Source organism: Amaranthus tricolor, chromosome 14, assembly GCF_026212465.1.
Source record: "Amaranthus tricolor cultivar Red isolate AtriRed21 chromosome 14, ASM2621246v1, whole genome shotgun sequence".
In the NCBI taxonomy this organism is placed as follows: domain Eukaryota; kingdom Viridiplantae; phylum Streptophyta; class Magnoliopsida; order Caryophyllales; family Amaranthaceae; genus Amaranthus; species Amaranthus tricolor.
In genome coordinates, this window is record NC_080060.1 from 5,081,591 (window position 1) to 5,102,493 (window position 20,903).

At 35.1% G+C, this 20,903-nt stretch overlaps 2 protein-coding genes across 2 annotated transcripts; one reads left to right on the top strand and one right to left on the bottom strand.

The window, feature by feature from the left end:
* Positions 1-1,752: 1,752 nt before the first annotated feature.
* LOC130800544 (ATP-dependent Clp protease ATP-binding subunit ClpA homolog CD4B, chloroplastic-like) lies at positions 1,753-7,571 on the top strand. The gene is made up of 10 exons (XM_057664141.1): positions 1,753-1,916; positions 2,486-3,065; positions 3,941-4,056; positions 4,157-4,279; positions 4,407-4,592; positions 4,680-4,895; positions 5,025-5,242; positions 5,496-5,571; positions 5,651-5,740; positions 6,116-7,571. The coding sequence occupies exons 2-10, from the start codon at positions 2,501-2,503 to the stop codon at positions 7,295-7,297; spliced, it is 2,772 nt and encodes a 923-aa protein (XP_057520124.1). The 5' UTR covers positions 1,753-1,916; positions 2,486-2,500; the 3' UTR covers positions 7,298-7,571.
* A 401-nt stretch (positions 7,572-7,972) lies between these two features.
* LOC130800543 (dual specificity protein phosphatase PHS1) lies at positions 7,973-19,655 on the bottom strand. The gene is made up of 11 exons (XM_057664140.1): positions 19,303-19,655; positions 19,024-19,116; positions 18,744-18,889; positions 15,817-16,021; positions 14,605-14,778; positions 14,356-14,516; positions 12,543-13,614; positions 11,573-11,719; positions 11,253-11,480; positions 9,671-9,828; positions 7,973-9,023 (listed from the first exon to the last, which is right to left on the bottom strand). The coding sequence occupies exons 1-11, from the start codon at positions 19,351-19,353 to the stop codon at positions 8,666-8,668; spliced, it is 2,793 nt and encodes a 930-aa protein (XP_057520123.1). The 5' UTR covers positions 19,354-19,655; the 3' UTR covers positions 7,973-8,665.
* Between the last annotated feature and the right edge of the window lie 1,248 nt (positions 19,656-20,903).

Consider the following 20,903-nt stretch of genomic DNA (forward strand, 5'->3'; position numbering starts at 1 on the left):
TCATATAACCTCTAAAAGGGTCACTATTATTAATGCTCTTGGGTGGTAGACCGACCAAAGTACTGCCTAACCAAAATAGTTTTTCCTAAAAAAAGCAAAGAAAATATCCATACTAAAATATATTGAAAATTTGTGTTTAGCATAAGATTTGAAAGTTAGTGATCAAGACGGAAAGATTTGAGAAAATAGAATATTAAATTCAAAAATCAGAAAATTTAAATTTAAGTTAAAATCAAAATCAATTTTTTCTTTTTAGAAAAAAAATTATAATCTAAAAGTAATCCCTAAAAATATACTTTATCAGTTTTGAAATTGTAGGTGATGATACATATACTTAATTGGGTGGAATTTAGTAAAATAAATTTGATAAATTTAATTGGGGAAAGTAATGTAGAAAGTAGAGTTAAAGTAGATATTTATATTGATATTTTTTTTGTCAAAATTTGTAATATGGCAAATAATTTAAAATAGATTAAACAAAAAAATATAACAATAATAATAAAATGTAGATTCTACTTTTTTTCATTTTCACTACACAAAATTTGTTAACACCTAGTGTTACTCAATATCATTCCAATAAATTCAATTTTTTTTTTTCAACTTTTAATATAACCCTTAAAAGCAACAAAAATCTAAACCTATTAAAGAGGTCCACTACTAGAAAAAATGGAGAAAGATTTAGCTATAAAACCATATGACTAATTGTCATATCCAAACAAAAGACAAAAAGTAGTCATATCCAAACAAAAAGGAAAAAGAAAAAGAAAAAGAAAAATCAAACTAAAATTATGAACAACCAACTAAAAGTTGTACAAGTAAATCAAGCAAAGCAAGGTTGGTTGAGTGTAATGTTATGTTTAGATTTTAGAATATGTGTTTCATATCATATTTGAGTTATTGTTAAAGTGAAATACTTCCTCTTATTTATTTGAAGTGTCTTATATGATTTTTTATTATTTTAAAATAGTCAAATAAAATCACATGTGAAAAAAAAGTATAGTGTTTTTAAATTTTAATTGGGATAAATTGAGATCTGTAAATATAAACGTAAAAAATGTTAAGTTTAGTAAAATTAGTAAAGTTAACATACTTAAAATAGAAATGAAACATAACTTGATCAGATAAAAACATAAAACACTCATCCATTTTATTATGTTAGTTGCTAGTAGATTAGTAAACCAGATAGTAAAGGGTGCGAGTGCGTGACTTGATGAATTGAAAAGTGACAAGTGTAAGTTAGTACAATAGAAAGTGAAGAGTGGTGTATAATAAATTATTGTGCACTACGAACTTGTTTAATTTATCTAAAATACAACTTTTTGTTAATTTCTTTACAATAATATTAACTTTTGATTAATTATGAATAACACCAATTTAAGTTTTTTTTTCCAAGGATAATACCAACTTTACTAACTAATTTACCAACTTTTTTGTCATATAATCTCCTATAGTTAAGAAAACACTTTTTTCATGGTTAATTAAAAGTTAATATTATTATAGACAAATAAGCAAACGATTGTATGATTTCTGATAATTTTTTTAAATTATCATCAAAAATCGGTTTTTATTTGTGTTAATCAATTACAAACAATAAAATTAATTTTAATTGGTAAAAGTTAATTACTATTAATAAAAATATTTTTTAATCAATTAAAACTAAAAATTAATTTAAAAATACAGGTGAACTCAGATATGTTCAATATTTATGAGTTCACACGAGCCCAATAATCATAGACCACAATATATTATCCACTTTGGACTTCATTTCCATTTACTTGTTCAATCGCATCTCATCTAAGCCGTTCCGTCCTTTCAGCTTGAAGGAACACCATTTTTTCTTTTTAATTTCTTTCTTCTCACCCACCCTTCTTCTTCTTTTCTATCTCCTCCAGTTTCCTAACTTCCTATCTCTTCTGGTAAAGTCACTGCTATTTCCAAAGTTACTTCAGCTTTCTTGCTTTAATTACATATTCTGTTTTTGCTTGGTTACTTCAGCTTTTTACTTAGGGTTTTCTTTCTGTTCTTGCTAAATTTACTGGGTTATTCAAATTATTGTTGTTGTTATCGTTTTTCTGCTCATTTCTTGATGGGATCTTTCCTATGATTGTTGGGTCTTTTTTTTGGGTAATTATGGGTGTGGGTATTTCTTGCTTTGTTTTGTTTCTATCTGGGTGTGTTGGAGTCCATTTTGATTGGGTTTCTTCATAGAAGAGCTTGTTATTTGATGTTTTGATTCCCCATTATAGTGTTGTCTGTGCCAAATTTTTGTTGAAAACTAGTCAAATTCTGGTTTAATCTGGGCATGGAGATTTTTGTTGAATAGAAAGGATTGTGAATGGTTATGAGACATTACAGAACATGTAAATAAATCTTTAGGATAGATTTGAAGTTACTATGATGATTCTTTGCTGATGAAATCTCATGAAACCTTTAAAAATGTTGCAGCATATCTGATTAACCTTAATCATATTCATCAATTATGCAGATTTTCCGGTGAGTCATGGCAGGAGCATTAATTCAGTCCATAAACATCCCTGCATCATTTGGTTGTCAAGTAAATGGGCAATATCAAAGATCTGCCAAGGGAAAGAAGGCTGTAAAGATGATGGCTAGTGTTCAAGCACCCGGATATAGAATTAGAAGTTTCTCGGGTTTGCGTGGTGGTAATACTCTGGATACCTTGGGATCTACCAGTGAATGTTTTTATGCCAAGATGAGGGCTGTGCTTTCTGGGCGTAAAGGGACAGCCAGTAGGGGTGTAGTAAGAGCAATGTTCGAACGATTTACGGAGAAAGCCATTAAAGTTATAATGCTTGCTCAAGAAGAGGCCAGACGGCTGGGTCACAATTTTGTGGGCACGGAGCAAATTCTTCTGGGTCTTATTGGGGAAGGTACTGGAATTGCTGCTAAGGTTTTGAAATCCATGGGGATTAATTTGAAAGATGCTCGAGTTGAAGTTGAGAAGATTATTGGAAGGGGCAGTGGATTTGTTGCTGTTGAAATTCCATTTACTCCTCGTGCTAAGCGGGTTTTAGAATTGTCATTGGAGGAAGCTCGTCAACTTGGTAAGTGAAAAGAGTATGTTGATGTTAAGCTTGTTATCTTGTTCACCTATGTTACTTGGACGACTCGGATGCTGATGTTGGATACTGGTACGTGTTCAAGTGTTGGATATGTCTAAATATTCAATCTTATACCTAAAATGAAGTGTCTAAGTGCCGTACCAATGTCCGAGGATCAAGGATCGGATACGGGTACGTGAGGCAAAATGAAGAGTACGAGTAACATAGCCTTGGTTTGCTTTGTGTGTTTCCTTTTCTTACTTTTATCACCATAGATAGAATCATATTTTTTTTATGTAGGGTTTATATTTTTGCAAGTAACTCATTCTTACGATTCACAATGATTGCAATGAAGTGATTTTGTTATTGATTTAATCTGGGCTAGTTTGATATTAACTTGACAACCTGCAAAATGCTTCGATTGTCGAGTGGTTTAACATTTTGAATGTCACTTTTCAAGCCTGTTGTCAACAATGTACATTTTTTGGGCATTGCCAATGATTTTTGTCTTATCGGGTGTTTGGTAATTAGTTGTTGGCTATTGGCTTTTTTAGTTACTTGTTTGACCAGCTGAAAATGTTGGTTGTTTTTGTGCTTGCTAGTTGAAAAAGCCACTGTTTAGGGAGATGTTTGTTTAATTTAAGTATTGGCTGTTCTCCGAGATAAGCCAAAGTCAACCAAAAAAGTTAACCGGAGTAGCTTTTTTATTTTGGCTTACAAGCCGGCTTAAAAGCCATTTACCGAACACTTTTTTTGGCTGTTTGACCAACCAACAAGCCAAAAACCAATAAAAACTAAGAAAAAAGCCATGAACCAAACACCCCCTTAGTATCAGACATGAGATGTTAATTCTTTTAACGATTGTGTAACTTCTGTAGGCCATAACTACATTGGGTCCGAGCACTTACTTTTGGGTCTTCTTCGTGAGGGTGAGGGTGTAGCTGCTCGTGTTTTGGAAAACTTGGGTGCTGATCCTAGTAACATTCGTACCCAGGTGAATACGACAGATTTGGTTTTTTTTTTCATTTGGATCTGGTGTTTTTGCTACCCATACTTGCTTTTTTCAACGGAAATTTTGTGCTTGGACTTCATAGGTTATACGTATGGTGGGTGAAAACACAGAAGCTGTTGGTGCTGGTGTTGGAGGGGGCACTACAGGGACTAAGATGCCAACCTTGGAGGAGTATGGAACAAATTTGACAAAATTGGCGGAAGAGGTACGTCACAAATGATACACTTTTCTTACCAAATTATGTTCTATTTTTTAGTACGAACATGTTTATGATCTCCATTAGTGTTTTCCGGTAAGCATTGACCTGAATTTATCTATTTATATTTTTATAGGGAAAATTGGATCCTGTTGTTGGAAGGCAGCCGCAAATAGAGCGTGTTACCCAAATTCTTGGTAGGAGAACAAAAAATAACCCATGTCTAATTGGAGAGCCCGGTGTTGGTAAAACAGCAATTGCAGAGGGCCTTGCTCAAAGAATAGCTAATGGTGATGTTCCCGAAACAATTGAAGGGAAGAAGGTATGGCATATTTGCATCATTCTCTACATGTTTGCATGTCTAGTACAGTTTCCTTTTACAAATCTTGTTTTACACAATGGATTTCAGGTTATAACTCTTGATATGGGTTTACTGGTTGCTGGAACGAAATATCGTGGAGAATTTGAAGAGAGATTAAAGAAGTTGATGGAGGAAATTAAACAGAGTGATGAGATTATTCTATTCATTGATGAAGTACATACTTTGATTGGGGCAGGAGCAGCAGAGGGAGCCATCGATGCTGCAAACATCTTAAAACCAGCTCTTGCTAGGGGTGAATTACAGGTAATTGACCACTTCCATAGCGATGACCTTTCGGTTTTGCTATTACGTAATTGCTTGTAAAGTTTTCATGCATACACAATCACACAAATATGCAGAAGCAATCGATTTACAGGTTTTTTTTCACTCTAGTGTATTGGAGCCACCACTCTTGATGAATACAGAAAGCATATCGAGAAAGATCCAGCACTTGAGAGAAGGTTTCAGCCTGTCAAAGTGCCTGAACCTACCGTAGATGAAACGATACAGATTTTGAAAGGGCTCCGTGAACGTTACGAAATTCATCACAAACTTCGTTACACGGATGAAGCACTAGTTGCTGCAGCAGAACTATCGTACCAGTATATCAGGTTATTCTTCTGTTCTGCTACAAATATTTGATACAATGATAGTTATGATGTTTTGCTAGATTTTCCTTGTTTTCTTTTTTGTAATATTGTATACAACATACATAAGGTAGATCTTATGAAAAATTCTCGTTTTTTTAAGCCTTTCATCCTGCTCAGCAGCATTTAGGTTGCAATTTGCATATTTATGACACAATATTACTTGAAATGAAATGCGTTGAACTTGCTGGTACTTATATGGATCAATATGTTGCAGTGACCGTTTCCTGCCCGATAAAGCTATTGATCTTATTGATGAAGCTGGTTCCAGGGTTCGCTTGCGCCATGCTCAGGTAGGAACATTATGATCTGAATTTTGATGCACCCTGATTAATAGACATTATTCAATACGTATGCTTTTTATTTCTGCAGCTCCCTGAAGAAGCTAGAGAGCTTGAGAAAGAACTTAGGCAGATCACAAAAGAGAAGAATGAAGCTGTTCGTGGTCAAGACTTTGAAAAGGTATACTACATTAATGAGCTTTGAGCATTTTTCCTATTAATAAGATTTTAGGGTTTTTTGGATTTGATGTTGTAGGTTCATAATTCGTTCTTTTGGTGTAATATGTAGATAAATAAATGGTAATTAATATGACTACGGAACCAGTAATGGAAGTTGGTTATTCAATGTCAAGCTTTATGGTTTTTATTTTTGCTCTCCCATTTTCTGACGTTTTTCTCTGAGGATTATTCTGGATCTGTCCCGAGCCGAGGGACTCTTTGGCCACACTCTCCTTTACGGGTATGAGTTGCTGCCTGCCTTCCTTCCCTCTCCAGACCATAGTTTCTATGAAGGGGATACATTGGGTAAGTTGATGATGATGATGATGATGCGCAGGCTGGTGAGTTGCGTGACAGAGAAATGGACCTTAAGGCCCAAATTACCGCTCTTGTAGAAAAGAACAAGGAAATGAGTAAGGCAGAAACAGAAGCTGGGGATGTCGGTCCTATCGTCACAGAATCAGATATTCAGCACATTGTGTCTTCCTGGACTGGTATTCCAGTTGAGAAAGTATCTACCGATGAATCTGACCGACTTCTCAAAATGGAGGACACTCTCCATACAAGAGTTATTGGACAAGATGAAGCTGTTAAAGCCATTAGTCGTGCCATCCGTCGTGCTCGTGTAGGCCTTAAGAACCCCAATCGTCCCATTGCTAGCTTCATTTTCTCAGGTCCAACTGGTGTTGGAAAGTCGGAACTTGCAAAATCTTTGGCTGCGTACTACTTTGGATCCGAAGAAGCCATGATACGGCTTGATATGAGTGAGTTCATGGAAAGGCACACTGTATCAAAGCTTATTGGTTCACCTCCAGGTTATGTGGGTTACACCGAGGGTGGCCAGCTTACCGAGGCAGTTAGACGTCGCCCTTACACGGTGGTACTTTTTGATGAAATCGAGAAAGCTCATCCTGATGTCTTCAACATGATGCTTCAAATTCTTGAAGATGGAAGGCTGACCGACAGCAAGGGAAGGACCGTTGATTTCAAAAACACGCTTCTTATTATGACCTCAAACGTTGGTAGCAGTGTCATCGAGAAAGGTGGTCGTAGGATAGGGTTTGACCTTGACTATGACGAGAAGGATAGCAGTTACAACCGAATCAAGAGCCTAGTGACCGAAGAACTCAAGCAGTACTTTAGGCCTGAGTTCTTAAACAGATTAGATGAGATGATTGTGTTCAGGCAACTCACAAAGCTCGAGGTCAAGGAAATTGCCGATATTATGTTGAAGGAGGTGTTCGAGAGGTTGAAAAACAAAGATATTGAACTTCAAGTAACCGAAAGGTTCAGAGATAGGGTTGTCGAGGAAGGTTACAACCCAAGTTACGGTGCTAGGCCTTTAAGAAGAGCCATCATGCGACTTCTCGAGGACAGCATGGCCGAGAGAATGCTTGCCGGGGAAATCAAAGACGGTGATTCAGTAATTGTGGATGTCGATTCTGACGGAAATGTCATTGTTCTCAATGGTAGCAGCGGTGCACCTCCTGAGAGCCTTCCCGAGCCTATCACTGTTTAGGCGAATACGGTGTCTGATGGTTTGATTTTCATAGTATGTTTGTACTTTGGATTTTCTTTCTGAATTCCCATATAGATATGGCCTTTATAAAAAATGTAGAAATTAGAAACAGGACTAATGGTTTATAGTGGCCATTGCGACAGTAATTACAACAGTTTCAGAAAGCTGTAGTATCATTTCTCTCCAGTAAGTATAGTTGTAGGTGAACTTTTTGGTTCTGACAGAAATTAGGAAATCTTATATAGTTCAAGGACATTGATATTCTTGTTTTTCATGTCTTGGATTCATTTATTTCTGCTTTAAGTAGTTTTTATTTGTTTTCTGTTATGATTTTTTTTAAAGAAATTTCTTTTATTTATGTGGGATTTCACTTCAGTCATGTTCTATATATATAGAACATTTTTTTAATGACTAGTGAGTGATGTATTCTTCATGACATTGAATGTTCAAGAGAGTAGATAGGTTTAAGGCGTATAAGAGCATTCAAGTTATTTTTTACTATGTAGCACTCATTTGTTTGCTGTTATTAATAACGAATCTTCGTTATTATCAAAAGTGAACAATACCTAAACACAAGCTTAGATGCAGATATGCTAATTTTGACAATAAATTTCCCCAAATACTTATTTATACTTGGTATCAAGTATCAATTATCAATATTGGATATGGAGTATATACAAAATCATTCAACAAAAAGCCGATTTGTTTGACAAATCTACAAGGGAAATACTAAACATCCCAAACTTGGTAAATAGATTACGAGGGTGTTTGGCAATTGGCTGTTGGTGGTTGGCTTTTTTAGTTAACTTGTTTGATCGGCTAGAATTGTTAGTTGTTTTTGTTGGCTTTTAAGTTAGTTGAAAAAATCAACTATTTGTAGTGATGTTTGGTAAATTTGAGTATTAGTTGTTGGTTGTTTACTAGAGAAAAAGTGGGCTAACAAGCCAAAAGCCAACCAAAAAAGCTAGCTGGAGCAGCTTTTTCATTTTGGCTTAAAAGACAGCTTTTTAGTTGCTATTAAAAACCATTTACCAGAAACAGCTTTTTCATTTTGGCTTAAAAGACAGCTTTTTAGTTGCTATTAAAAGCCATTCACCAAATATTTTTTTTGGCTGTTTGACCAACCAATAAGCCAAAAGCCAACAAAAACACCAAACACCCCCTACATCAATCTCTTGCTCGTGTTACATCAATGCTCAAATTGGTGGCGCCAAAAAATGGACATGACAACCAGATATTCACATTCTCATGTTACAACTTCATACAGTTCTATAAACAGAAATAAAAACCTAAATTTTCCCCCAAATAAAGGCATGGTACAAATGTAAACGCACATTTGCTCGCTAATCATACAGAACTCGAATTCTACTAATCCAACAACGAAGGCGACTCTCTTTGCGTTGGACTAACGCTACCTCCTCGGCTGATCTTGAAAGCACTTATTGCCTTTTGTATTTCCATTGTCATTGCACTGTCTACACTACCTGATGATAGCTTTTTGTGAGATTTTTGCAAATGAAGTTTCAGTGAGCTACTACTCAACCCAACATTCTTCCCACAAATAGGGCAAGCTTTTATGGTCGGTTTCCTTTGTTGCCACTCCATTGAAACCTTCCCGTGCAACGTTTTGTCGAGATCTTGTAAAATTTTAGCAAACCCATCATTTGGTTGGGCTCGACGATGAACTTTCTTCAGCGTATTCCAAGCCTCCAACAAAGTATACTTCCTGTAACAAATCTTCCTTGTTAAAATCCACTAATTTCCGGTTGGATTTCTCGTTGGGTAAAAAATTGTCAAGTTTAGTGCAGAGTGCAGAGGCATCAAATATAACTATCACATCACATAAACAAAAGAAATACATCTGAGTCAAGCTGAGTAGGGTTGGCACTTCGCAGTCCCTGACATGATCTAACAACCCAATCCACAGTAAATGAGAGAACTCTGACCTAAACTGAACTAGAGAAACCCGAATTCTACGTGATTTTCCGGTCACCCACTTTTTAAATATTTCGGATACTTTCTCCGTTCCAAAGTACTTGCAACATTGCAAATATAGCATTATTCATTTATCACCTTAATTTGTGATATTAATTTCAAATTTTTTATAATTACATAATTAGAGATATTAAAGGTTAAATTAGTATATTAAACTGCGTGAAAAGTCAAATGTTGGAAGTATTTTGGAACGGAGAAAGTATGTCAAATTATCTTGGACAAAACATCAAGTAGAACCCTACCCACAGAAGCGAATTGCCAGCCCTAAAGCTGAGTAAAAGGATTCAATTAAAACTCGTTTCCACTTTGTTGTGAATCATATATTATCTGTTTAATAATGAATTATATATTATTAAAGCACAAGGTTACTCGACTTACTTCCTTAGCATGAGATAAGCAAGAACCGTTGTTGCACTCCTACTTCTTCCTTCAAAGCAATGAACCAAAACTTTCCCACTTGCTCTCTCGACATTGTCGATAAAGTCACAGGCTTCCGTGAAAATACTACTGATGTTTGAATCTTCCTCGTCACTAATCTGTGCAATAAGTAATACAACATGATAAAAGGAGCATCGTCAAGCCAGAACCACTGTAAAGTTTACTTAACCATTGACTATAATATAATTCATTTTAGCAGCGTTTTGCCTCATCAATAGTATCCAAGCACCACGTTACAGAGAAGTCAGTTACTATTTCAGAATGAAATTCACTGTTAATTCCCACATCAGTAAACATGGTCATACCTGATTTATTTTTTAATCAACTAAGCTGTGACTTGTCAGAAAACATCCATAACATTCCTATCTTTTCAAGTTCAAATAATAATAGAAGTGTAAAAACTGATAACTGATTTCATATGTTTAATCGTTTAGCTATAAGCTACTAGAAGACTAAGAGTAAGAACAATACCAGTCTTGGAGAGAGTCTTGCAAGTCCAAGACTAAGCTATGGTGAAGTTAAAAAAATTTGAGTTTTAAAGTGAGTCTTGAAAGTTGAAGACTCATCCCAAGACTTAGAGGGACAATGTCATCACTTATTTTCCTTGGTCTAATGACATGCTAACTCACATTGGAATAAAGTTGAAAGTGAGTTTGAAGCAAGTTTGAGGATAATGTGTAATAAAACTATAGTCTTTTATGAGTCCGAATGATAAAAAAGTGGATAAAAGTTAGTGGAAATATAATATGGCAGAGTCTGAAGATTTGAGTTAGAGATTGGGGATATTCACACCCTAAACTTGAGAAAATGTCATTTGATTCTGTACGGAGTAGCTTTGAGTAAGAAGGTTATAAAGTGGATCGAGAGAGAGAGAGAGAGAGAGAGAGAGAGAGACCTATATCAGTGTATATATAAAGAGAGAATAGCAAAAGATGGATTTCTGACTTTAATTGGATGTTCAGTTTTGTTCTAGCTGGGGAATTATCATTAATTTTCTGGGATTTTCCAAATTTTAAATCAAAATCTTCTCCTCCACTTATCCTCAATTCCTCATCTTCCGTATTTTATATCTCTTAAAATTTTGCTGTTCATTATAAATTTGCATCAATGCATCAAACTACGAAACCTTAACAGTATTAGAATTAAAATGTAATTAGTTAAGGAATTGGATTTTATTAGTTTCAACACTTAGCTAACATGAAAAACTAACATCATATGCTCATAATCATAATCATCATACCCAGTATATCCTATTGATAAATCATATCCTCAAAATTAAGAATAAACAATCTGGAAATCAAGTAAAGAAACAAGGATTGCAGTAAGACGCTTGGTTTATAACTAAGATCATATTTCAAATGTATTCTAAACCATGAGAATCTGCTTCACAAGATTAGAATAAGATATTAAGAGAAAGTAATCACATCAAAAGGAAACTTTTTGCTAAGTGCATAACACAAAGGAGACTCTTTACAGAAGATTAGAAGTTGCTGGTAAGGACTAAGGAGCATAGGTCACTTACAGAAAAATTTCGATATTCAAACAATTCAGGAAACTGTGAGTCCGACTGTCCAAGTTCATTTGAGCAAAGGCAGAGTACATGTGTGATTCCAAGATGTTGAAGTGTGTAGATGGATCTTGCAGCCAACGCTCCACTTATGAACAAACTATTAGTAACTAAAGATGGCTTCTCTGTGTTAGCAGCATCAGATATCAGTGATATCCTCTCAAGTATATGCTCCAGCCTCACCTAAAAGTTCACAAAATACAAACAAATGATATTGACAAGGATAATTGTAATAAACCCAAGTAGATGCTCCAACAAATGCTAGAGGTTCACACCTTCAACTCATATGCATCAACCACAGTATTATTATCACTCCCCTCAAAGAAACCAGTATTGAAATTGTTTTCCTGGCACAATTTGACTACATCATTTCGGAGTGTTTCGTTCCATTGATCTAATTCTTTGCTCAATTCAGCATCAACCTAAAAATTGTCATAGAAAACTATCAAAATAACATGTATAAGAGTACTCTTTACAGAAGCTCTAACCTAAAAAAACTTGAGTTTCAAGAATAAACTTCCTCAAGGATTTCACATACACTTAGGGAAAAAGATGAATAGACAGAACAATGCCAAAGCCTTAATCCCAATATATAGGATCGGCTATATGAAGCAAATAATTTAAAATAAGAGATCTTTGGTAAAAAAAGATTTTACATAATTCAGCCCTACCTAATACTAATTTACAATAAAAGAAAATCAATTTTTATTGGTCACAATTTGCAATAAAGTCAGACCTAAACAATGCTACTGAATATCCTTCTATTCTTGCAATGATAGCATTTTAAGCAGTAACTTTCAAAAGAATCATCAGATCAAAATCTTTCAGCAGGATGTACTCCTATAACCTCACCGCAGCACTCATATTTTATATTAGGGACTCAAAATTAAGCATGTCAAGAAACTCTCTGGATTTCATATATTCTATGTTGCAATTGGCATCTCAAAAAGAAACTTCCATATGGATAACTTAAAACTTGCAAAGGGTGTATGCATATAGCTGTATTACTATACTGAAACAAGTCATCAACAAATATGGTTTACCTATTCAGCTATTATGACAGAAGAACACTCTGTTCACAGATGAATTGACTCTGTTTAAACAAGAATGCCTTTCTAGAAATTAAATGCCTACCACTTCAGTTATCTGGGTAAATTCATAAATCTCTTGAACTGGCTGCTGATTCTTCTGAGCCAACATGAAGTTTACTGAGCAGTCATCCTCAATAAAAAGGGTGGCACATACCTTGGCATACTTATGGAAGTCCCGGAGTTTTGTAGTCAAACGCAAGCAACGTGCATGCTCCCCACTCCATCTAGAATACTTTCCCTGGGGGGTTTCTCGTGCGTTGGGTGAAACAGAATCAGAACAATCCTTGGATCCTGAAGATGATTGCTTTGATGCAGTTCCAGAGTCAATTGACACTGAATTAAAATCATTTGCCAAGTGTTCCTTTGTTTGTGAAGCAGGAGACAACCAAGAAACTCCAGCAGACATAGGTGATTCAGGGACTATGAAATCCTCTTTATCTAATTCCCCTGAAGAAGTTCGGTTAATTATCATCATAAAAGATCTCAAAACCGAATCCAGTTTTTGATTCAGTGTAAGAAGGAACATATGAAAACCCTGCAGGTCTCTCAGAGCACCACGAAACCCATTTCGGAATGACTGGACAATGGAGATCGAGTCAGGAGAACAAGAATCATTTATATTATCACCTTCAGAATACCCTAATTTTCCTCCACTTATATCATAAAGTAGAACTGAAGAATACGCAGAGCTATTCAACAGCAGCTCCACCAGTCTTGGATAATTAGTCTGGTCGTTTACACGTTTCCCAACTGGAGGTCGGCGAGGAACACCGGAGTCAATTGCTACAATATTAAAATCACTATCACCCATTTCATTCAAATCTGAATCAGCTACGGGTAGTCTACTGGCTATTGGTAATTCCATAACAACAGAAAGATCTGATTTCTGTGAGTTTATGACGTTATTCTGGGGGTCCAATCTGCTATCAACAGAATTTGCCCTTCTCTCCTTTTGTAAAGCCCTGACCACTCTTGGTCTGTATCGCTTCATTGCAGAATCATATGCATCCTCCAATAAGTCCCTATTAGCAGTGGCATTTTTGTAAGCAAACAATAAGTTAGCAGAATTGCCACGCCATCCCAGCTGCTTACAAGGTAATCTATCTTCATTTCTGATAACAAGGTCTAGCATCAAAATCCTTCCAAGAGCTGATGCTACCTTTTCTGCAGCATCTCGATTTCTGAATGCATTTTGGTTCTCCAACAACGGAGAACCATGTACATAACTGCAAAAGTGAAATTTAGTTTCTTATGATCTGAAGGTACAAACAAATAAATTTTGAATCATATAATATATTCTGTTATTTCCTCGACCAATTAAAGTCTCTAAAGACTACATCTTGAGTAAAAGATAACTTCATGTTTAATTATGCCCCAAAAATGAGCTGAGTCCAATAGCTACCAGCAACAATAGAAAAGACCAGCACTCTCTAGTACTCTACACCCTTTTTCTTAAAAGTAAATTGACTCGTACAAATGTCACAAGGAGTCCTTTGAGGGATTGGAAGTATCTTGCAGCATTACAAACTAGGACCAAAAACCTAGGTTACTCTACGTACAGATGTCAAGATGGCAAAATTTGCAAGTAATTATACTTGCCAAGACTAGTATCTTCAGGTCTGATTTACTCAGAAACATGCAAAGATGTCAGGTATGGCTACATTTCCATATGTCAAGACTCAAGACTTGTTAAGAATAAAAATTTCAGGCATTGAGGTGCTATCCTGAATTTTAGATAGGCTTAGATACTCAACATTCACATCAGGTATTCTTAATTTAAAAGACAATTTGCATGAACATTCCATCTGATACCACTCATGGACATTTCAAGTTGTCAAACTTCCAATCATACCCATTTATAAATAATTTCGCATTTATTCTCTTCTCCTTTATTCTTTCTTAACAGGGGTGTTTTAGTAATAAAGAGCTAAACACGGACACATCACACACACAAACAGGAGACATACTTCATTAGGAAAAGGCATCGACTTAGTTCAAGAGCTTCAAGAAGTTCAGAACACGTTATTTCTCCAACTTCATCTCTTTCTGATGCAGCTACACTTTTGGCTTTTTGGGCAGCCTCCTTTATCCGAAGCCACTCTGAACTTGTATTATGAATAACTCTGGCCTAGAACAAACAAAAAATATATACATAAAACAAATTCAAAACAAATTCCTACAGTTACCAACATAATCAAATGCAACTCGAAAACAACCTGAGGAATACGAACTCCTAACCACTTTGCAAATTCATAGCCAAGGCGTTCTGATTGTGTGGCCATTCTTGAAGATGAAAACTTGATCACAGCAGCACATTCTCTTAGTTTACAATCATCACTGACAGGTTTGAACAGCGCAAAGAAGACAACTCCACCAGAATTGACAGTCACCTTTAACATAAAAAATTATGGGTTAAAAAATAATGACAAAAAGATAGAAGCAGGCAAAGCTTCATCAGTTTCCTGTTTCCCCAATATAAGGATGAATTTAATATGTATGGTAATAAACACTCCTGTTACTCACCATCCCCAAATTGAGCAAGGACAAAGGGGAAGAGTAAAAGCAAAAAAGAGAGTAACACCAACCCTTTTTAATCAGTTAAAACAAATGCAGATAATGCAAAAGAGCAAGTATTCACAATGAGAAGATAAAAATTTATTCTGCAAATTATTCACCCAAGCAAAACTTGTAGAGCACCAAGTTTCAAAATTTGGCAATAATTTTTCTAATAAAAAGGAGTTAGAATTATTTACAACACATATGAGAGTTGTTACAAATATAAGAATAATTTGGCAGTCAATTTATCAGATTTCGCCTGAATAGGAGGCGACATGGCATAAATCTACCCCATTACATCACATAACGCCAGTTATGTAAAATGTTTGAGAGATGTCGCGACATTAAATCCCATCATATAACGGTGCATAAATTTTCCGTTACGTAATATGTAAGGCCCGTTATTTTACCGTTACAACGATATTTTACAGTTACAATGTTGTTTGTCTCCGTTAAAACTTCATTAATACCTATAAACTTAAATTATTAAGATCACTTAAATTATAGATACTCATAATATTAGTTGTTATTGCATAATAATAGTAGTTCAAGAACAAAAATGCAATTATAAGTTCAAAACTCCCCTTATATGATTTTTTTTTTTTTAGAAAATTTGCATCCATTGGCTGCATACGTGTTATTACTATGTCATAGCTGTTTTTCGCAACATCACAACCATTTCAAAAAATGCATGCATGACCATGGTTTTTTCCCATGGGAGGGGATAAGAATTTCCATAGACTAAAGTTGGTTATGAGAGCAGAAAAAAAAGAAAAACAATTTTTTACATGCTTTCACAGTTTCACTGAAAAGATTATTTGATTTCATTGAAACAATGAATCACCATTGTTTCCTCTATTAGAAATTCATACCTCAATTGTTTTATACATATCCTCGTCAGATTGTTCAGTACTGCCACTGTGCTCTGTGTGGTGAAGTGAAGAGAGGTTTTCCCAGCAAAAGGAGCTTGATTCAATGTCCAACATAGCAGATTTACCAAGTCGTTCCCACAGATTGATCCCAGTAGCTTGTTCAGAGGGTGAAGAATCTTTTAGGTCAGTATCTGATTCCCCTGTACTGTGTAATCATACACAGAACATTACATAAGCAAGTCATCAGATCAAGATGACAAAACAACACAACAATGCCCAAGCTTTTATCCCAACAATATGGGGTTGGGTACATGAATCAAAGACAAATCTACATGGGAAAATGGACTAAACTCAATTTTAGATGTCAGTTAGAAAGTTCCCAAAAAACAAAGCCAATTTTCAGCCTGTCAATACAGCAAAGGGTGGAGAATAAGGTTTCAATCAGAATGTCAGCACAGCAATAACATTCAATTTTCAGCCTGTCACAACACATTTCTTGAAAAAGATCATTGTCTACACATTTCTATAACATGATCACCCGAAAACTATACAGTCAAAAGGGTTAAGCAAAACTATTTGATAATCCAAAACTCTGATGATTTGATTCGATATCTGATTTGAATATTAGGATACCCGATTCAAAATTCTAGTTCTTATCATATATTTGATCCGAAAATTCAAATATCAGATACGGATATCAGATTTGTTACTGTGAGATTCGGATATCCAAATATCCGACATTTTTAAGTTGGATATCGGATATCCGCACATTTTAAGTGAATCCGAATATTCGATATTGACAAGCATAAAAAAAATTTTTAAATTATTTTGATAGAATTTGGATGTTGAATATCGGATATTTCGGACATCCGATTCAAAACTTTCAGCTTTTCTTCAGGGGCATCGAATATCAGATATCCAATCCAAATATTTTAGGATATCGGATAGAGATATTTACAATTATCACATATCCAACTTTGCTCACCCCTCAATGGGACACACAATACCACGTTTACCATTACAAGAAAAGAAATATAATTTTCTTTTGCTAGTTCGCTGCAGGAAGCTATTAGTCAATCTACTTGATGCTTCCAAAATAGTCAATCAAAAATCATGTTACTTGATGCTTCCAAAAGCAGGGTAACAGAGATAGCACAATGTAGTAATATACTAATATACAACAACAACGTTTTATTGCCCTAATGCCATTAGGTGGAAGCCACCTAGAGTGGGGTTTGAAGTCGAAGGTACACAACCTTACCGTTGTTAAATACTTGTTAGTGATAATAAAGAGGTTGTTCCCGATTGACCCGTAAACACCATCAGCAATTTCACATAAATAAGAAATACACATGATTTGATGAATCAAATTACTATTTTCTTGGTGATCATTTCCCAAGGATGATTGCTTTAGACTAGTCCCAAGTCAATCATTTATAACTTTCAGTAGCCATCTGTCCTTTTGGCCGAGATTTTCATTTTCCCTTTGAAAGGACAAGTTTTCCCCATAACTGTAACTGCGCGAAGTGTACAAAGGCACACAAGCTGCGCGATGCTCAGGCACACAACATGCACAAGAAAGTTAATATTCAAAAATGATTTTGTGGAAAACTACATAGTTGCTTATGCCCCAATCACCTTGTCCTGACTTGTTTGAGGCAATATATAGTTACGTACATACATAATTGTCCCAAAACCCACATTTCTCTGATGTGGGTTAAAAAAAGATAGAAAATGAGAGAGAGAGAGAGAGGGAGAGAGGGAGAGAGAAATCGGCTGAAAGAGGTGAAGGAAAATGAGAAACTTTAAGGGAAAGGGGTGACGGTTTGCATTTAATGGGAATGGGGTAATAAAGCACAAAATAAGGGAAATGAATGAGGGACAAAGGTTAAGGAGGCAAAAGGCGTGAGAAATGTTAGAAAACAAGAGGGGCATAGAAGCCATGCAAATAAATTGGTAGGATAACCCTTTTTGGACGTAAGACCTTCTGATTCAACACGCTTATGGTAGTTCTTTACTGAAAACTTATCAAAAATAGTTAAACCTACAAAATGTCATAAAAAGAGATAATTACAATAGTCCTGTTTTAAAGGTCAAAAGATATGTAGCAATAGCTCCCAACTACCAACTCCCAAGTAAACTACATGTAAGCTTTCAAAAAAATTTAAAGGGTTTGATTTGACCTCATCTAGGTTTAAACTTAGCCCTAAAAAGCTTATGTAGAGTACCCCATTGTAATATTTCTCCATGCAATATTTTTCCTTGTATCAACTTTGGCTCCAACGTTGAAAATATAGAAAACAACCATTTATATCCATCGTTCACATTCTAAATGATTCTTTCTCAAACTTTGCGAGGGAGAAAAATACAATCCCATATAAACATCTTTCGAACTCCTCTCACCAAATTTGAAAAATTATTCGAAATGATAAATACACTTCTACCGAGTACCCTATCAAACTTTAATTTGCTGAACCTCGAAATTGTCAACAGATACGATAATTCCTATAAAAATGGTTGAAGGTCAACAACTCTAGATTGTGTTATACATTTTGCACATTTTCAAAGACAACTTTTTACTTTATCTCATTCACTTTCAGCATACTTTTTCTCCTAACATAATTTATAGACCGCTATCATTAAAACTAGAGACAAACGATAATTGCTCCATCATCATCATCATCATCTAAGAAATTGTTCTAAATAAAGATAAAATGCGATTATTTTACAGCAAACAATATCATTGAAATATTACATTACAGTTCCGATGCCACTTAAGTAACTTCCATTTAGACAAAGTGAGGGATCATATGTACACCGGCACACCACCTTGCCTTTTTTAAAAACAAAAAGGGTATTTCCACTTGACCCTTGTCTAATAAGTTCAGTACAAAAATGGGAATATGACATAGGAAAAAAGGAAGTACCTCAAGGGCATATCAAGACTAATTCTTGTGGGGCGATGAGGGAAGCCAGAGGGCCGATACTGAACAGTTCGCTTACGAACCAATTCCAACCATTGCGTAAACCTGTAAGCCGGACCTGCTGTCAAGTCACCCAGCATATATAGTACCTGCATTTCATTAATTCAACCAATTATCTCAATTTAGCCATTCACGTTTCTCAGTTACCCAATTAACATATCAAAACAATTCGCAAATTAAAAAAAAAAAAAAACAAACAAAATAAGAAATCATAGAAGCAAACCCTAGAAGTAACAGTAAGTGGCAAAGGCGTTTCAGGCTCATCAGATTGAGGGGTCAATTCCTTGTTTAAAATCTGATCTTCCGCTTCTTTCTCCTGCAATTTCCGCATATAACGACTCAAATAACAAAAACCCAAACAAATCTGATAAAAACCAAAGTCTTAATTCCATCAAATTTTCAAAAACACAAACCAGGGAGAACTCATTGCTGCTAATTATTTTATGCGAAAAAAGGGGAAAAACAAATGAATTTTAATATTTAATAGAAAAAGAAACGTTACCTGGAGCATCGGAATGATGATTGGCTCTTGCTTTTGCTCTTCAACCGTCATTTTTTGGGGATTTTTAATTTTTATCGATGGATTTAAATTAAATTGGGCAACTGAAATCAGACAAATGTCAGTAAATTCTCCAACGATTTTTAAATTATTTGAAATGAAAGCAGTAATTCCCGCTTATGTAGGGAAAAAAGGATGATCTAGGGAGTACGGAATACTCCTACAAGCTTGGTGTTGATGGCTTTGTGGGTGGGAGATATGGATATAATAAAGAAGTATTTCCAGATCTCTAACATGATCCATGATCGAGTATATACAGGGAAATGGGAATGAGCTTACTAGTATAATAAATTGGCGGGGAACACTTCCGATGGAATATATTAGAAAACTACTTTTCCCTTGGATTTTGCACTTTTTAAAGAAAACTCTTACATATTTTTATTTTCGTAAATTTCATGATATACCTAACCACAGAAAATTTTTTAATTCACCATATATTATTGAATTTTCGTATGTTAGTACAAAATATCATTAATGACAACTGCCGTTAGTGTGTCGTTTGTTGTAAATTATTAATTCAGCATATACCATTATTTTTTTCGTCAAATACCATTTTTTTTTTAAAATATAGCCGTTGGAAGAGTATAAGGGCTAGTTTGTGCATATATATGTAATTTTTGAGGGAGTCACGTAACAAGGCACACCTCTAACCTCTAAAAGCATTTGCAAAGATGTCCACAAACTCAAGATCATCATCACCATCGTCTTCTTTTAGTTCTTCGTATGCAAATGCAGACCACCTAAGTAAAGGAGAAGAGCTGCTCATGAAGCAAAAAAAGGAAAGAGGCACAAGAACAACAAATGCAGCCTATGCAAAGAATTAGGCCACAATGCAGTGACATACAAGGCAATAAAGGCATCAGCAAAGAAGGCAGAACAAAAGATTTAGTATCATTTTTTGGTGACAGTGTCTAGTGTCAAGTTGCTTTTGAACAAAATGTTAACTACTTGGTTTGTATGGCACTTCTTATTATCACAATTCCAATGTATGTAATGTAAGTACTCACCAATTATGTAGGCATATTTTTTTGACAAACAATGTTGCTAATTTCAATACAACTTATTTAAGCAGCGAAATATTTTGTCTTACGTTTTTCATTTCAAGGCAAGAAATACAATAAACACAAACAAAATAGCTCCTATTTTTACTGCTCCATTCACTATCTTTTGTTGTTTTGCTACTCTTTTCTTTGATTTTTCATAACCCCATGAAACATTCTTATCAACATTGCCCTTGCACCATTTGAATGTATCACATACATCACACTTTTAGTACAACCTTTGTGGATTTTTTGCCGAATCGAAGCTTCTTATTGCAAACTTCCTACCACAACAACATGCTTTGTTCGGCACCCTTACATACGAAGAACTAAAAGAAAATGGTGATGATGATGATCATGAGTTTGTGGACATTTTTGCAAATGCTTTCAGAGGTTAAAGGTGTGCCTTGTTACGTGATTCCCTCAAAAATCACATATATATGCACAAACTAGCCCTTACACTCTTCCAACAGCTATATTTTTAAAAAAATGGTATTTGACGCA